Genomic DNA, 16083 nt, shown 5'->3' with positions numbered 1-16083 from the left:
GGAGATACGGAAACTGCGCCGAAAGTTGGCCGACCACCTACTGCAGATGTGTGTGTGTGTGTGTGTGGAGGAGCCAGACGCAGGGCTGCGGAGTCGGAGTCGGAGTCGGAGTCGGTCGGAGTCGACAGTTGTGACCGGAGTCGGAGTCGGAGTCGGAGTCGATTTTAGAAACCCGAGCCGGAGTCGGAGTCGGAGTCACCGAAAATCTGTCGACTCCGCAGCCCTGCTAGGTCTGCGGAGTCGGAGTCGAGAGTTGGAGTCGGTCGGAGTCGACAATTCTGCCCGGAGTCGGAGTCGGAGCTGGTCTTTGAAAGCCGGAGTCGGAGTCGGAGTCGGAGTCGCCGAAAATTCATCGACTCCGCAGCCCTGGCCAGACGCCTCCAAAGCTCCCATTCACCAGAGTGAAGTTCCTTATAAACGATTGTTTGCTAATTGCTTTATGTCTTATGAGCGATTACTTGCTGTCCTTACTTTGTGCTTTCGGTTGAGTGTTCAACCAAGTATTATGAACGGGGAGGGAGGCTAGCGGGCCTTTGATTGTTTTATAGTTTTGATGGCGCTTTTTCATGACTCATGCCATATTATTGCTGCAGTTTGCAGTCCACTGTTTCATGTATTTGTGTTTCATTTGAGTGTCTGTAGTCGTTTGAAATATACATTCAATCAAAGTCAACCACTACTTTCCTTTCGCAATGTTCGATGACCGGTTAACAGAGCATGTGAGTGACCGTAACAATTTTAAATATGCATTGAAACCGCACAACCTGCTGAAAGTGCATTGGCTGCTCCTTGCTACTTGATCCAGTGTGAAGCAAAAGCAAGATGAAGTCAAGTCGAAACTTGAGAAAACAGGAGCCGTCACTCGAGCCGAACCCGAGCAAAGCCACAGCAGTTTGCAATGTATAAACCCCATTCACTTCTATGGCTTAAGTCGGGATAGACAGGACACACAGATTGGGCTTGCCGGAGTTCAGCCCGCTCGGGCCCAGAGTAATTTCCATTATATAAATGGATTCACTGCTCGGGCTTAAATCGGGCTAACGCCAATCGTCGCTCAACTAGGGCTAAACTACGGCTGTCCGGAGCTCGCAGAGCGGGCATACCTCCGGCAGAGCATGGGCTTTAGTCGGCGTTTTTGTGTCATACGCCGACTTTAGCCCAAGCCCTAGCCGACTTTAGCCCGACAAAAAATCTCGGGCAATCCGCACTTGAGCCTGCTTGGGCCCGGAGCAAAATTGCTGGCTGGGTAGATATGAAGAGAGTTTTTTTTTCTCGAATAACTTTCGAATTAGTCAAGATAGGAACAAACTACGGGCATCATCGTGATCCTCTCGTCAATCCGCATCGAATGATATATATGTTGACCTCGAAAGGTCAAGGTCAAAGGTTGACCTCAGGTCACGTGACCTCGAGGTCATCATGTATATCATTCGATGCGTCTTGACGAGCTGAACACAATGAGACCATCCACGCGTCTGTATCTTGTTCCTGTACGGAGTTATTGGCCAAAAACCTTTGGTGACCTTTGATGACGTCACATGACCTCACAGCTGCCCAACAGCAAAACAGACCTCAAGGTAGTGAAGGTTGATCGTATATGAAGTCATGTATGGTATTTGGGGCCATTCCGACCCGTTTTAGTGGTAAAAACAGGGAGTTGATTTTCCCCCATTGACTTATAATGGGGAGGTCGCGAAATTGACCTGACCTTAGGTCACCGATATCAAAATTCCGAGATATACAAATTGCACATACTGGTACCCTAACTAAACCCTGAAGAGAAGAAATTGATCGGTCAAAAACTCTAGCTCTGGCGTGATTGCAAACTTTTCTGAGGTAGGGTCACCAAACCGCCTCTGGTGACCTGACTGGAGGTCAGATCAACTCAAAATTTTCAGACATGTTGCGTAGAAGCCTTTTAGGAAAAGTCAGAAAATTCGAGCTTCCTAGCTCAACGCGTTTGGGAGAAATAACCAAAAAACCTCAGGGGGGGCTCCTGAGGCCCCCCCGCCAGGAATAGGGTTAACCCGCGCCCCGTACCCAGCCAGCAATTTTGCTCCGGGCCCAAGCAGGCTCAAGTGCGGATTGCCCGAGATTTTTAGTCGGGCTAAAGTCGGCTAGGGCTTGGGCTAAAGTCGGCGTATGACACAAAAACGCCGACTAAAGCCCATGCTCTGCCGGAGGTATGCCCGCTCTGCGAGCTCCGGACAGCCGTAGTTTAGCCCTAGTTGAGCGACGATTGGCGTTAGCCCGATTTAAGCCCGAGCAGTGAATCCATTTATATAATGGAGATTACTCTGGGCCCGAGCGGGCTGAACTCCGGCAAGCCCACTCTGTGTGCCCTGTCTATCCCGACTTAAGCCATAGATGATAGAAGTGAATGGGGTTTATACATTGCAAACTGCTGTGGCTTTGCTCGGGTTCGGCTCGAGTGACGGCTCCTGTTTTCTCAAGTCTCGACTTGACCTCATCTTGCTTTTGCTTCACACTGGATCAGGTAGCAAGGAGCAGCACTTTCAGCAGGTTGTGCGGTTTCAATGCATATTTAAAATTGTTACGGTCACTCATATGCTCTGTTAACCGGTCATCGAGCATTGCGAAAGGAAAGTAGTGGTTGACTTTGATTGAATGTATATTATAAACGACTACAGACACTCAAATGAAACACAAATACATGAAACAGTGGACTGCAAACTGCAGCAATAACATGACATGAGTCATGAAAAAGCGCCATCAAAACTATAAAACAATCAAAGGCCCGCTAGCCTCCTTCCCCGTTCATAATACTTGGTTGAACACTCAACCGAAAGCATAAAGTAAGGACAGCAAGTAATCGCTCATAAGACATAAAGCAATTAGCAAACAATCGTTTATAAGGAATTTCACTCTGGTGAATGGGAGCTTTGGAGGCGTCTGGCTCCTCCACACACATACACATCTGCAGTAGGTGTTCGGCCAGCTTTCGGCGCAGTTTCCGTATATGTAGGTATACCTACTTAATTATAAGCAGGCAGTTTCCGCTAAACCACTTGGCGAGGGCGAAGCTGCGGCGTCCACCCGGTCCTGAGGGCTGTTCACGGGCCCTGTGTGCGGTCGGACCGCACACAGCCTCCAAGCTCCGCCCACAGCGTCCCTATACGTCTGCCTTCCATCACCGCACACAGCGACCGCTGTGGCCGGTCGGGACTGGCCACAGCGGACCGTCCACCGCACGCAGCCGTGACGTCAGAGCCGCCTACCCATCCCCTACCCCCACGCCTGCTGGACGCACCGCACACACCGCACGCAGCAGTGTGCGGTGCCCGTGAACACCCCTCAGGTTTGTATAACTATTCCATTTTTTTGGAACCATTTGCTCTAATGGTACGTACCTGAAAAAGAGATTAATTGGTTTAATTTACATTGCATGTTTGCTTGAAAAATAACTTATTGTTGCATTAATACTGTAAAAGCACTTCTCATTGATCCGTATAAAATGATCATTCGATTTTCAACGCGGACAGAGAATGAGCGTGCTCGGTGATAAGTAGATAAATATTTGTGTTTTGTAGGTATTTCATTTTCCTGGTTCAGAAGTGCTGGTATTTCAAAAAGATATGAAGGCACGAAATGCGGCTTTTCTGAGCGAGGGTATAAGTCGCCAGGCTGAACAGCTATTCAGCTTCATGTTTGATGGCGTGAAACTCAGTCAAAATCATGACGTTTACATACGATCAAGCGCACCATTCAATACACTTACCTACCGTAAAACTCCATGCCAGTCCACTTGATAAGAGCAGTGAGCACTATCCCTTCTTCTCGCTGTCACACGCACCCAAACATCAACCACCAAATGCCCCAACACCGGTGTGTCGTTTCGTCGCACAGCTTACAGACTGTCACAAACGCTGCACATGATTGGCGCAGAACTGCGCATGCGCGAGCAGCGAACAAGTATGGCTAAGCTCTGGCTTTACTCCAGTTAGCCGAAGGACACAGCCAGCTTGATCAGCCCGCGCTCCGCCCAAGTTAAGCCTGTTTTGGATGCGCGGGCAGATGTCGGGCTAAGCTACTGCTATCCGCACTTGGGCATAGCTGCGGCATGCCCCAGCTCAGCCCTAGTAAAAAATGCATTGGTTTTGATCAAAGTGGGCAAACCCAAGCTAAGCCCAAGCTGCCCGACGTTTGCCACAGTTCAGCCCAAGCGAATTGCTGGCTGGGTAGGGCTACCGGCGGACCCTACCACCCGTGGGGGGGGGGGGGGGCCGTATCGCCCCCCCTAAGATCTCGGAAAGTTACCGGCCGATTTTCAAAATTCAAACGGCGTTCGATAGCCCCACCCGGGAACTACCTTGTGACCAAATTTCATTGACCTAGGTCAAACCGATGACGTCACAGGTCAGGTCAAAGGTCAGATTTTCACCGTTCACAGGCAATTCAAGAAATGTGCTGTGAAAGCGAGTAAATTGGTAATTTATTGAAAACCATCGATGGTACATTGTTCGTCAAACACATACTTTGCTATCTGAGGTCACTGATACCAGGTCAGGTCACAGCGAGGTCAGGTCACCGGGGGTCACAATATGAATGTGTCGTGTGATACATGTTTTATGGTCCATTTTACATGACAAATGCAATTATGTGGGTTAGGCAGCCTTTGGGGCCAGCCTAGGTCACGTTTTTGTGAAGGTCAGGTCAAGGTCAGGTCAAATTAGGTCAAATTTCAAAGTTGATATTTTTGCATAAAATGGGTATCGCTTCGATGCAGCTCGTCACGGGGAGTCTAATGGTGGTTTTCGTTTTGCTCTACAAGTTCTAGAATTGCCAAAAATTGAGTTTGAAAATTTGACGTCATCATTTTTGAAGTTTTTTCGCTATAACTTGGCCAAAAACGAGGTATCGATCTGAAATTTGGTATGTTGATAGAAGACGGTAGGCACTATCACATATATTCCGGTTTTTTTTTCGAAACTCAAAAAACTTTTTGGATTTTTTGGCGAATATATAAAAAAAATGCTTTTTTTGATTTTTGGGGGTCAAAACTCAAAAATTTCAAAAATTCGAGAAACTAGTTTTGTAGCCTTGTCAATTCTACACCTTTTATGTTTTGATCATTTTTCTGTATCTTCAAAGCTGTAGTCCTGACAGGTCTTCTCGCGAAGGTCTTTTTTCGGTCGAAAATGACAGAACATGACGTCACTCTGACGTCATTTATGGCCAACCTATCATAGCCTCTGGAAAAAATTTTTGGTCACAATGTGTAAAATTGATGCCCGGAGGGGTCCTGAAAGTTTGGTGGCGATATCTCCAGCCGTTTAGGAGATATCGACCGAAAAGGACAGGGGGGGGCGTTTCGGCCCCCCCCTACGGGGCGCGGGTTAACCCGCGCCCCGCTGGGCTATTCAGCCATACGCGCCCTGCTGGGGGGGGGGGGCAGATTCTGCCCCCCCCCCTGTCTAACTTCCGAACCGATGGTCGTAGAAAGACGGGGAAAACGGCAATCGAAAGCTCTCAACAAGGCGGATCTTAAGAGCCCAATGTTTTTTACTTAAGTAGGTCAGACGTCAGGTCAAGGTCAGGTCAAGGGTACAAAATGCAAGTTTCTACAGTATTGGCCATGCACCGTAGTTGCCGAAGAATGGACTGAGACTGATTGCCCAAAACGTGTTCTTAGACTACCAAGACAATATTCGTTGCACACAATGTCATTCAAAGGTCAAGGTCAAGGTCAGGTCAGGTCAGGTCAGGTCACCAAAAACAAAATATAGAAAAGGGGATGTGCGACACATGTTTTATGGGTCATTTTACTCATGGAATTCAATAGGCACACTCAATAAATGATATGGACCACCTCTGGATGAATTTCAGGTCGAGGTCAGGTCAAGGTCAGGTCAAGTGAGGTCAAATTTTGAAGTTGGTTGTTAACCCGGCAGGCGGTGGGCCTACCAGCCACCTTCCACGCGGTGGGGGGGGGGGGCACTTTTTTGCCCCCCCCCCCGTATCTCCGAAACTACTGGACGGATCCGAAAAATTCAAACGGCGTTCGATAGCCCTGTCAAATTTGTCGAGGGAAACCAAATTTCATTGACCTCGGGGTCACCGATGACGTCACAGGTCAGGTCAAAGATAAAATGTTTCACCGTTCACAGGGCTTCTAGGGAAAGCGCTATAACACCGAGTAAAACGCATTTTGTCGAAAATCAGCGATAAGGCGTCAGTTGTCTAGTACATATGTTGCTATTAGAGGTCACTGGTCATACCAGGTCAGGTCACAGGTCAGGTCACCAAAGGTCACCAAGGGTCACCACATGAGCCCAACTTTACTAAGGTTATGTGATGCATGTTTTATGGCCAGTTTTTCATTTCCAACTCAATGGTGTTGGTTATAAGAGCATCAGGTACGGTTTAGGTCACTTTCTGGTGGAGGTCAGGTCAAGGTCAGGTCAAAAAAGGTCAAATTTCAAAGTTGATATTTTTGCACAAAATGGGTATCGATTCGATGCAGCTCGTCACGGGGAGTCTAATGGTGGTCTTTGTTTTGCGCTACGAGGTCTAGAACGGCTAAAAATTGAGTTTGAAAATTTGACGTCATCAATTTTGAACAGTTTTTTCGCTATAACTTGGCCAAAAAACGAGGTATCGATCTCAAATTTGGTATGTAGATAGAAGGCGGTAGGGACTATCACATATATTCCGGTTTTTTCGAAATTCAAAAAACTTTTTGGATTTTTTGGCTATTATATTCAAAAAATCTATTTTTTGATTTTTGGGGGTCAAAATCCAAAAAATTCGAAAAACCGAAATAGCAGTTTTGTAGCCCTTTCGATTCCACACCTTTTATGTCTAAAACATTTTTCTGTATCTCTAAAGCTGTAGGCCTGACAGCTCTTCCCGCGAAACCTTTTTTTGGGTCGAAAATTGCAAAAATGACGTCACTCTTACGTCATTAGCGGCCAACCTATCATAGCCTTTGAAAAAAAAATTTGGTCACCATGTGCGCTAGCTGCTCCCGGGAGGGTACTGAAAGTTTGGTGACGATCGACGCAGCGGTTCTCGAGATATATCGAAAAAAGTAAAGGGGGGGAAAAAAATTGCCCCCCCCCCACCGCCTGGAAGGTTAAGGCCTAAAAAGGTGTCTATCCGATGCAGTTTTTCACGGCGAATCGAATGGTGCTATTTTTATTTCCGTACGAGGTCTACAACTTCCAAAAAATCATTTTTCAAAATTTTTGTGTGTCGTGACGTCATAACATTTTGAATAACTCCCACATTTTTTAACCGATTCTTCTAAAAATTGGGATGTAGGTGCACATATACCACTTCTTTGACATATATTCCGGTTTTTTCGAAAAACTCAAAATTTTGGATTTTATAAATATTTTCCCAAAAAAGTCAGTTTTTTGGAAAAATTTTGGCCAAAATCCAAAATTTTCAAAAACCGAGATATCCATTTGATAGACAAAGTAGAATCACGTATAACCTTTTTTATTACGTCTTGATTCCTTTAAAAATGAAGATGTTAGCGGCGTTTGAAATTTTGCCCTTTTTTAGGCGAAAATGGCGAACATGACGTCACTAAAACGTCAATTTCTCAAAAATTTTCCGACGGATTTCGCTCAAATTTTCAGGGAACGTGTCAAATTGATGTATGATAAGGTACTGAAAGTTTGACGTCGCTGGCGTAACGCGTTTAGAAGTTATTGGCGAAAAACGGGAGGAGGGGCAGATTCTGTCCCCCCCCCCAGCGGGGCGCGGGTTAACCCGCGCGGGGCTGGGGTCTCCAGCCGAACGCGCGGGGCTGGGGGGGTAAATTTTAACCCCCTGTTATCTCCCGAACTAATGGTCCGATTTGGAAAATTCAAACGCCAACCAAAAGCTCTCATCACGAACTACTAAAAACATGTACTTAATTTAAAGTTTGAGGTCAAGGTCAAGGTCAGGTCAAGGGTACAAATTGCAAGTTTCTACAGTATCGGCCTTCCACCGTAGTTGCCGAAGAATGGAGTCATGGACTGAGACTGATCGCCCAAAACGTGTTCTTAGGCTACCAAGACAATATTCGTTGCATACAATATCATTCAGAGGTCAAGTCAAGGTCAGGTCAGGTCAGGTCAGGTCACCAAAAAACAAAATATAGAAAAGGGCATGTGCGACACATGTTTTATGGGTCATTTTACTCATAGAATTCAATAGGCACACTAAATAAGTGATATGGACCACCTCTGGATGAATTTCATGTCGAGGTCAGGTCAAGGTCAGGTCAAGTGAGGTCAAATTTTGAAGTTGGTTGTTAAGGCCTAAAAAGGTGTCTATCTGATACAGTTTTTCACGGCGAATCGAATGGTGCTATTTTTGTTTCCGTACGAGGTCTAGAACTTCCAAAAAATTCATTTTTCAAAAAATTGTGTGTCGTGACGTCATAAAATTTTGAATAACTCCCACATTTTTGAACCGATTCTTCTAAAATTTGGTATGTAGGTGCACATAGACCACTTCTCTGACATATATTCCGGTTTTTTCGATAGACTCAAAATTTTGGATTTTATAATGATTTTCCCCAAAAAATCAGTTTTTTGAAGAAAAAATTAGGCCAAAATCCAAGATTCTCAAAAAATCGAGATAGCCATTTGACAGACAAAGTAAAATTACGTATAACCTTTTTTTGTTATGTCTTGATTCCTTTAAAAATGAAGATGTTAGCGGCGTTTGAACTTTTGCCGTTTTTGAGGCGAAAATGGCGAACATGACGTCACTAAAACGTCAATTTCTCAAAAAAATTCCGACGGATTTCGCTCAAATTTTCAGGGAAGGTGTCAAATTGATGTAAGGAAAGGTACTGAAAGTTTGGCGGTGCTGCGCGCCGCCGTTTTTGAGATATTGCAAAAATTCGCGAGGGGGGGGGGAAAATTTACCCCCCCCCCAGCCCCGCGCGGGTTAACAGTGTCTTATTTGTTACGCTATCATTGTGAGGCACGATGCTGTACTCATTATTTGAACAATCAACAAATCGTTCTTGCATAGAAAACATGCTGAACGACGTAACTAGATTTTGGTACTACTTCGCCATGATGAAAATGACGTGACATTACAAAATGTCTCTTAGCTTGTATTGTCATGGTGTGTCAAAAGTGGAAATAGCCGCCCGGCTTTAGTTCGCCAGCCTTGTCAATAGATGGCAGTACCACAATATGGGCAGCGGATCGTGCAATTGACGTCAAATTTTCGTTATCTGCTAAGAATTGAATGGCGGATCTTTTCATGCAAGAATCAAGTAAATCGGTCCACAACTTTTCTAGCAACAGAGATATGAAGTCAAACACCCTGCCAGAGCGGCGGCGCGGCGGCCGGCGGCGGCCGTTACGCGCCGCCTGGGAGACTGGCGGCGCTGAACGGTTCCAACTTGGCACTGCACTAAAACCTGTTAACTGCTTGGAATAGTTATTATAGCAAAATTTTCATTCAAGTGAGGGATAACCAACGGCAGGAAGTATGTATGCTTGTGTGCGTACTGTGTAAGCCAAGAAACTGCATTAGCAGATACTCGCTAATATTAGATCCAGCTAAGTCCAAACGCATTCCAGGGGATGTGTTCCTGATGAGTGAACAATATTTATCGTTCGAGGGCGGATACAGTTTTAACCCGCGCCCGGCTGGGGGTCCTGGATTTCCACGCCCTGCTGGGGGGGGGGGGGGGGTGTTTGAACACCCCCCCTTCTAACTCGGCTCCTGGGCCACGTAGCGATACGCGGAAGGCGGCGTTCGAAAGAGCGTCAAAAATAATGACGAAATCACTTCGGTCAATTTTTTGGTCAGGTCAAAGGTCAGGTCACCAGAGGTCATTGAAGGCAAAATTTCGCCGATTTCCAGGTCGAATGTCGACAATTTCTAAGAAGCCAACGCATAACTCGGGAACCAATAGAGCTACAGCGCCGCGGAAAAGCGCATTCGATAGCCCTATTAACGCCCTTTCTGAGTAATTCTCTCAGATTTGACCTAACGTTAACGGTTTTGCCTGCAGGGGGCAAAAACTGCAAAAATAGCCGATTTTTTCGGAAACAGTTTTTTCTGCAATAACTTTTGACCCAAGCCTTGTACGAGCTTACTTTTACCGGCATCGTGTTCCTCTCGTCAAGACGCATCGAATGAACTATAACTTGACCTTGAAAGGTCAACTTGAAAATTTGACCTCAGGTCAAGGTCATGACCTGACCGGAAAGGGTCATGTTGCATATCAGTCGATCCGTATCGTCGAGCTGAACACATCTAAGGCGTTTTCATCGCTCTAGCATGCCTCTATCAAAAATTATTTGCGAAAAACTGTTAGATACCATTCGTGACCTAAGATGACCTCAGGGCATAAACAGGGGTCACGGACACCATTTTCATGTTTAGTGTGTCTAAAACACTTGTAATTTAGTGTTAGGGAGTGTTTATAATGTCTTTCGTCCAAAGGAGGCGCATTTCAATTTTCTCCCATTGACTTATAATGGGGAGGTCGCAAAATTGACCTGACCTTAGGTCATCGATATCAAAATTCTGAGATATACATTTTGTACATGCTATTGCTCTGAGCAATCACTGAAAGTTTCAAAGCGATCGGTCACTCAGTGTAGCTATGACAGACATTGAAACTTTTTATGAGGTGAGGTCACTTCAAGTGACCTGGTGACCCATAGGCGTAGGAACGTTTTCGAAAGTGGGGGGGCCAAGGTCCCAGAGGTCCAAAACCTAACCTACCCCCAAAATCCGATTTCTCCTCGGATTTCGGCCACTTTGTTTTCGCAAACATGATCAGAGATAAAAAAAAAAAATCGAGACAAAAACAAAAACAAAATTGGTTAAAATTTCAGGGAGACTCCCGTCCATAAACTCAAACTGATGGACGTGTTCCCCTGTCCTCCGCAGCCGTTGGCACCCATGCAAATTCCAGAGGCATCCAGCAGCTTTTTCATTACGAGCAAGCGTGAAACGTGCAAAGCGAGTCTTTTCAATATACCTATAAAAATCAGCATGAACGGCCCAGCTAGGCTCAGCCAGACCTATAACGTTTTTAAGAGGTTTTATATCAGCGACCACTGCAACTGGGCTGACTGACTATCAGAGGCCGGTGTGGGACTTTTATAGGTCGGTCTGGGCCACCAGAGGCCAGTTTAACCCTCGCCGGACCGGACCTATAGGTTTTCTACATACGCGCCGGCCGAGGGGGCAGGGGGCGGGTACGACCCCCCTCGCCGTTGCGCCCCAGGTTGAGCTAGCGCGTCGCGGAAAAACGAGCGTGTGCGCCGTTACAAGACGCAGAGATCGATACCCGATTTTAAGGTTCCAGGTCAACCGGTGACCTCTGAGGTCAGGTCAAGTGCCTCAAGGCACGGTTCCGTTTTTGGTGAATAACTTCGCAAAAAACGGCCGCACAGCCGCGATTTTGCCAGCATCGTGTTCGCCTCTCTCAGGCGCGTCGAATGATATACTTTTTGTTTGGGTGAGGTAAACTGAGGGTGTTGACCACGGGTCACGGTCAGGTCAGCGCCCCCAGGTCACGAAATTGGTCGAAGGAGGTCATGTCGCATATCATTCGATTCGGCAGGTCTTCCTGAGTCCATTGATGGCTTCCCCGACTCGCTAGCTCAATTTGATCGGTAGTGATTCACGACAAACTTATATGACCCTTATAACTTCATAAATGACGTCGCGCAAGGTCAACATTGCAAAAGTGACGCATCGAACCTTGCAAGGAGTGCATGAAAGATTGAGTGTGCTTGAGATAGTTGAAGATCGTTTACGGTGCCAGAAAAAGTTTTCAGTTTATCCCCATTGACTTATACCTAATGGTGAGGTCACGAAAATGACCTTAGGAAAAATCCGAGATGTACAAGTTGTGAGACTCCTAATGGATACTAGATCCTCCAAGGTTCATTTCCCTGTGAAATCTCCTCTGGCAGTGAGGGCGTTGGGAAGTTGCGACATCTGAAGACCGTGCAGAGGTTCACTTATGACCTCATGGGTCAGTGACCTGATCTGACCCGAAAATGCGGTTGGTGTCAAAAGATCCGGCTTGATTCAAAGGTCAGGTATGCAAAGCTTCAGCTCTCTATCGCCGGCGTGTTCGGAGCTATCGCGAAAAAAAACTATGGAGGGGCGGCACCCGCCCCCCCCCCCCCCCATCGGCCGGTGAGGGTTGAGGCCCTCAGAGACCAGTACAGGGCCTGCAAAGGGCAGGATGAGACATTTAGATGCCGACTTGGGCCATCAGAGGCTAATGTGGGCCCTTACAGGCCAGCATGGGCCCTCAGAGGTCAGTGTGGGACCCTAAAATGCCGGCATGGGCCGGTGTTGGACCCCAGAGGCCAGCAGAAGGCCATCAAAAACCAAGATGGGCCTCAGAGGCCAGCATCGAATCTTCAGAATCCAGTGCAAGGCCCTCAGAGGCTAATGCGGGTCCTTACAGGCCAGCATGGGCCCTTAGAGGTCAGTGTGGGGCCGTAACAGACCGGCATGGGCGGGACCTGGAACCTAGAGACCAGCGGAAGGCCCTCATAGGCCAAGGTGGGCCCTCAGAGGCCGATGCGGACCCTTAGAGACCGGCATAGGATCTTCAGAATCCAGTGCGGGGCCCTTAGAGGTCAATGTGGGACCCTAAAATACCAGCATGAGCCGGTGTTGGACCCCAGGGCCCAGAGACCAGCAGAAGACCCTCAAAAACAAAGATGGGCCTCAGAGGCCGGCAGCAGGTCTTCAGAATCCCGTACAATGCCCTCATAGGCTAATGACGGGTCCTTACAGGCCAGCATGGGCCCTTAGAGGTCAGTGTGGGGCCCTAAAAGACCGGCATGGGCCGGCGTTGGACCTCTAAGGCCAAGATGGACCCTCAGAGGCCGATGCGGACCTTAGAGACCGGCATCGGGTCTTCAGAAATCAGAATTCAGTGCAGGACCCTCAGAGGCACCTAAAGGTTAGTCTTGGGACCCCAGAGACAGAAATGAGGCCACCAGAGGCCGGTGTGAGGCCCTCAGACGCCGACTGGGCCCTTGAGGCCGGTTTAGGGGCCCTCAAATGAGGTCAATGTGGGTTCTCAGCGGTCAATGTCGGCGCTTGACCGCCACTGAAGTGCCCTCCAAGATCAGTGTAGGACCCTCAAAGACTGGCTTGGGAGCTGTTAATAGCTAGCGTCGGATTCTTGAGCCTCGTGACAATCGAATAAGGGCCAGAGCCCCATACGCCCATGGGGGCCCATTGGTTGTTTGGGGGGGGGGGCAAATGATATGATGGCCCCCTGATTAGCCTTTGGAGGGGGGAAGGGCATGGCCCTGATCCCCCCTCTGCGACCGCCACTGCACTGAAAGTGGAAGGGAAGGGGCAGATACAGACATTGCTGGCCCCCAGCCTGTTTGAGCCGAGGCTCAACAGGCAAACAGGCATGGTCACCCAGGCCCCCAGCTAGTACCTACGCCTTTGACGAACTATGCCAACCCCTAGCAGATCCGGTCAAGCGTTGGTCGTTTGTATACGCATTCTCCTGTACCGTGCTAGTATTGTCTTATACCTTTTCAGTGCTCGCTGTCCCGTGCCTCGCATTCAACAAAATGCTGTCACCAGGACCCACAGTCTTGTCTCTGATATGGTTTCCTTCATTGAGTGAAGGAAATTGCGGTCAATAACGCTGTAGAAACAAAAGGGAATCTTCACTAAAGGGCAAGCTGAATTGTTGTCAAGTTACCGGGTGGTAGCACTGGTACCTAGGTACAGACAGACACTTAAGTCAGCAAAAAGTGGGGGGGCCAGTTAACATTGCTGGCCCCCCCACCTCCGAAAGTGGGGGGGCCATGGCCCCCCCGGCCCCCCCTGTTCCTACGCCTATGTGGTGACCTGACCTTGAATGACCTTGGTCTGAAATTTTCACAACATGTGTAGAATTGATGTATGATAAGGTGTACCAAAAACGGCGGCGCTCCGCGCCGCCGTTTTTGAGATATTCGCGAAAAACCACAAGGGGGGGTGTTCAAACACCCCCCCAGCAGGACGCGGGTTAACAATACAAAAAATATTTTTGCACAGCTCTATTCCTTGAATAATTCTCTTCAACGCCTCATTCCTAGTTAAGCGAATTAGCCCACCCTGGTTGAATAAATAAGGCGATTTCGCCACAAGGTCGCGGAAATCCGACCGAAAACGGCCGCGCTCAACGTTAATTTGGGCATGCAGACTCTTAAAAACTCGCATTGGGCGGGTAGGGTTTCCCAGTTATTGGCTCCAAAACACCGTATTCGGCTCCCGAATACGTCCAAGTGACCCGCCTCGTTCCTAGTTAAGCTCTAATTAGATCAAGTGACTCATAAGGAGCGAAAAAGCGACAAAAAGCATGAATTTCCCTATGGCGGCGGGCTGCCGGGTTGCCAGACGGCGCACCGGCTATTTCCACTTTTGACACACCATGGAATAGTGATCTAGTTTTCTTACGTTTCGGTCGCCTATCGACCTTCCTCCCAGCGTGTGACTTCTGCCTGACCTGCTGTGTTCCAGACTCGCCGCAGAGTGACCGCGACGGAGGGGTCGAAGACGAGGAGCAGCACTGCGATGAGGAGGAGCAGCCATCAGAGGGTCCGCCTCACCCACACCGGCAGAGGTGGCGGCAGATTGAACAGCAACATCAGCAGCGGTGGAAGGAGCTGGAACTACAACATCAGCAGCTATGGCAGGAGCTGGAGGATCCAGGTCACGAAGAAAGAGTGAGGATGGACAAAGAGCATGAAGAGGAGCGTCGACATCTGGAGCAGAAACACGGTACGGAGTGGCAGAACCTGGACGAACGTCACTATGAGGAGCGTATTGCGATTCATCAGCAGCACGGCGAGGACACCAGATGCATGCACTTACGAGACAATGAGCAAGCACGATCCAGGCTTTTGCGACGGTTCCTGAAATGGAGAGGACAAAGGAGGCTGAGTAAGATGCACCGACAGCTGAAACAACTTGATCGCTTCCACCAGCTGCAGTGGAAAAATCTCCAGCAGAAGCTGCGGCAGCAGCGTCGAGAGCTGAAGCGAAGACACCAGAGAGAGTCACGAGAACTGGAGGAGAGATTCCCGAGCGTCCGGTCGGAGGAGTTGGATCGGCTGCTGGAGGAGTGCAGCAAGAGACGTCAGCAGCTAGGAGAGGAGTTAAAGGAGCAGCTTCAGGAGCAGGAGCACGATTATCAGCAGCGTGTCACCAGGAGCCTGCTGGCGCGCCACCAGGAGGAGCGTGAACAGCTCCTTCGGAAGCACGAGGAAGAAACTAGATGCCTGAACATGCGGATCGATGAACAACCACGGTCGTGGCTTCTGCGGCGGTTCCTGAAATGGAGAGGACAAAGAAAGCTGAGTAAGATGCACCTGGAACAGCTGAAACGACTTGATCGCTCCTACCAGCAGCAGTTTGAAGATCTCCAGCAGACCCTGCAGCAGAAGTGGCAAGAGCTGAAGGAGAGACACCAGGAAGAGTCACGAGAGCTGAAGGAGAGACACAATAGAGAGTCTCGTGAGCTGGAGCAGGGACACCATACAGAGTCACGAGAGCTGAAGGAAAGACACCAGAAAGAGTCACGAGAGCTGGAGCTCAGACACCAGAGAGAGTCACGAGCGCTGGAGGAGAGACCATGCACTGAAGAGGAGTTGGATCGGCTGCTGGGGGAGTGCAACAGCAGACGTCACGAGCTGCAGGATGAGCTGCAAGAGGAGCTGGATAAGGAGCTGGAGGAGCAGCTTCAGGAGCAGCAGTGCCCTGAGGAAGGTGAGTGACAGGCTCCGATGTCAGATGATTTACGAATGTTATGGACAAGGATGACGGAAAGCAATTGATTTCAGGTGAGATCAATTTTGCGAACTCCCCTTATGCCAATGAGATAATTGAAATGGGCATCTATTGTGATAATTTCTTATCAAACACTTCTAAGCATCGGGCTACAAAGAAAAATGACGACCTATATCGGAAAAATGCCAACTATGACCCCTATGTGTGTATGCCCATATGGCCACTTTTGATAAAAAATGCAATAGCGATGAGAATTAACGTTACAGCATGACCTTTTTTCCTGTTATGTCATAGCATTGACCTGACATGAACCTGACC

At 48.3% G+C, this 16083-nt stretch overlaps 1 protein-coding gene across 1 annotated transcript in view; it reads left to right on the top strand.

Annotated features, from left to right (window-relative positions):
• LOC122373767 (trichohyalin-like) overlaps window positions 1–16083 on the top strand; it is a 31044-nt gene that overhangs the window by 13746 nt on the left and 1215 nt on the right. The window contains exon 2 of the mRNA XM_043352124.1: window positions 14497–15744. Coding sequence (XP_043208059.1) covers window positions 14709–15744 — 1036 coding nt within the window. The 5' untranslated portion in view covers window positions 14497–14708. The remainder of the gene's footprint in view (window positions 1–14496; window positions 15745–16083) is intronic.

The sequence above is a fragment of the Amphibalanus amphitrite genome, unplaced genomic scaffold (assembly GCF_019059575.1).
Source record: "Amphibalanus amphitrite isolate SeventyFive unplaced genomic scaffold, NRLGWU_Aamphi_draft 001548F_arrow, whole genome shotgun sequence".
NCBI lineage: Eukaryota > Metazoa > Arthropoda > Thecostraca > Balanomorpha > Balanidae > Amphibalanus > Amphibalanus amphitrite.
The sequence above is the reverse complement of the archived record's forward strand: the minus strand, read 5'-3'. Positions and strand labels throughout refer to the sequence as shown.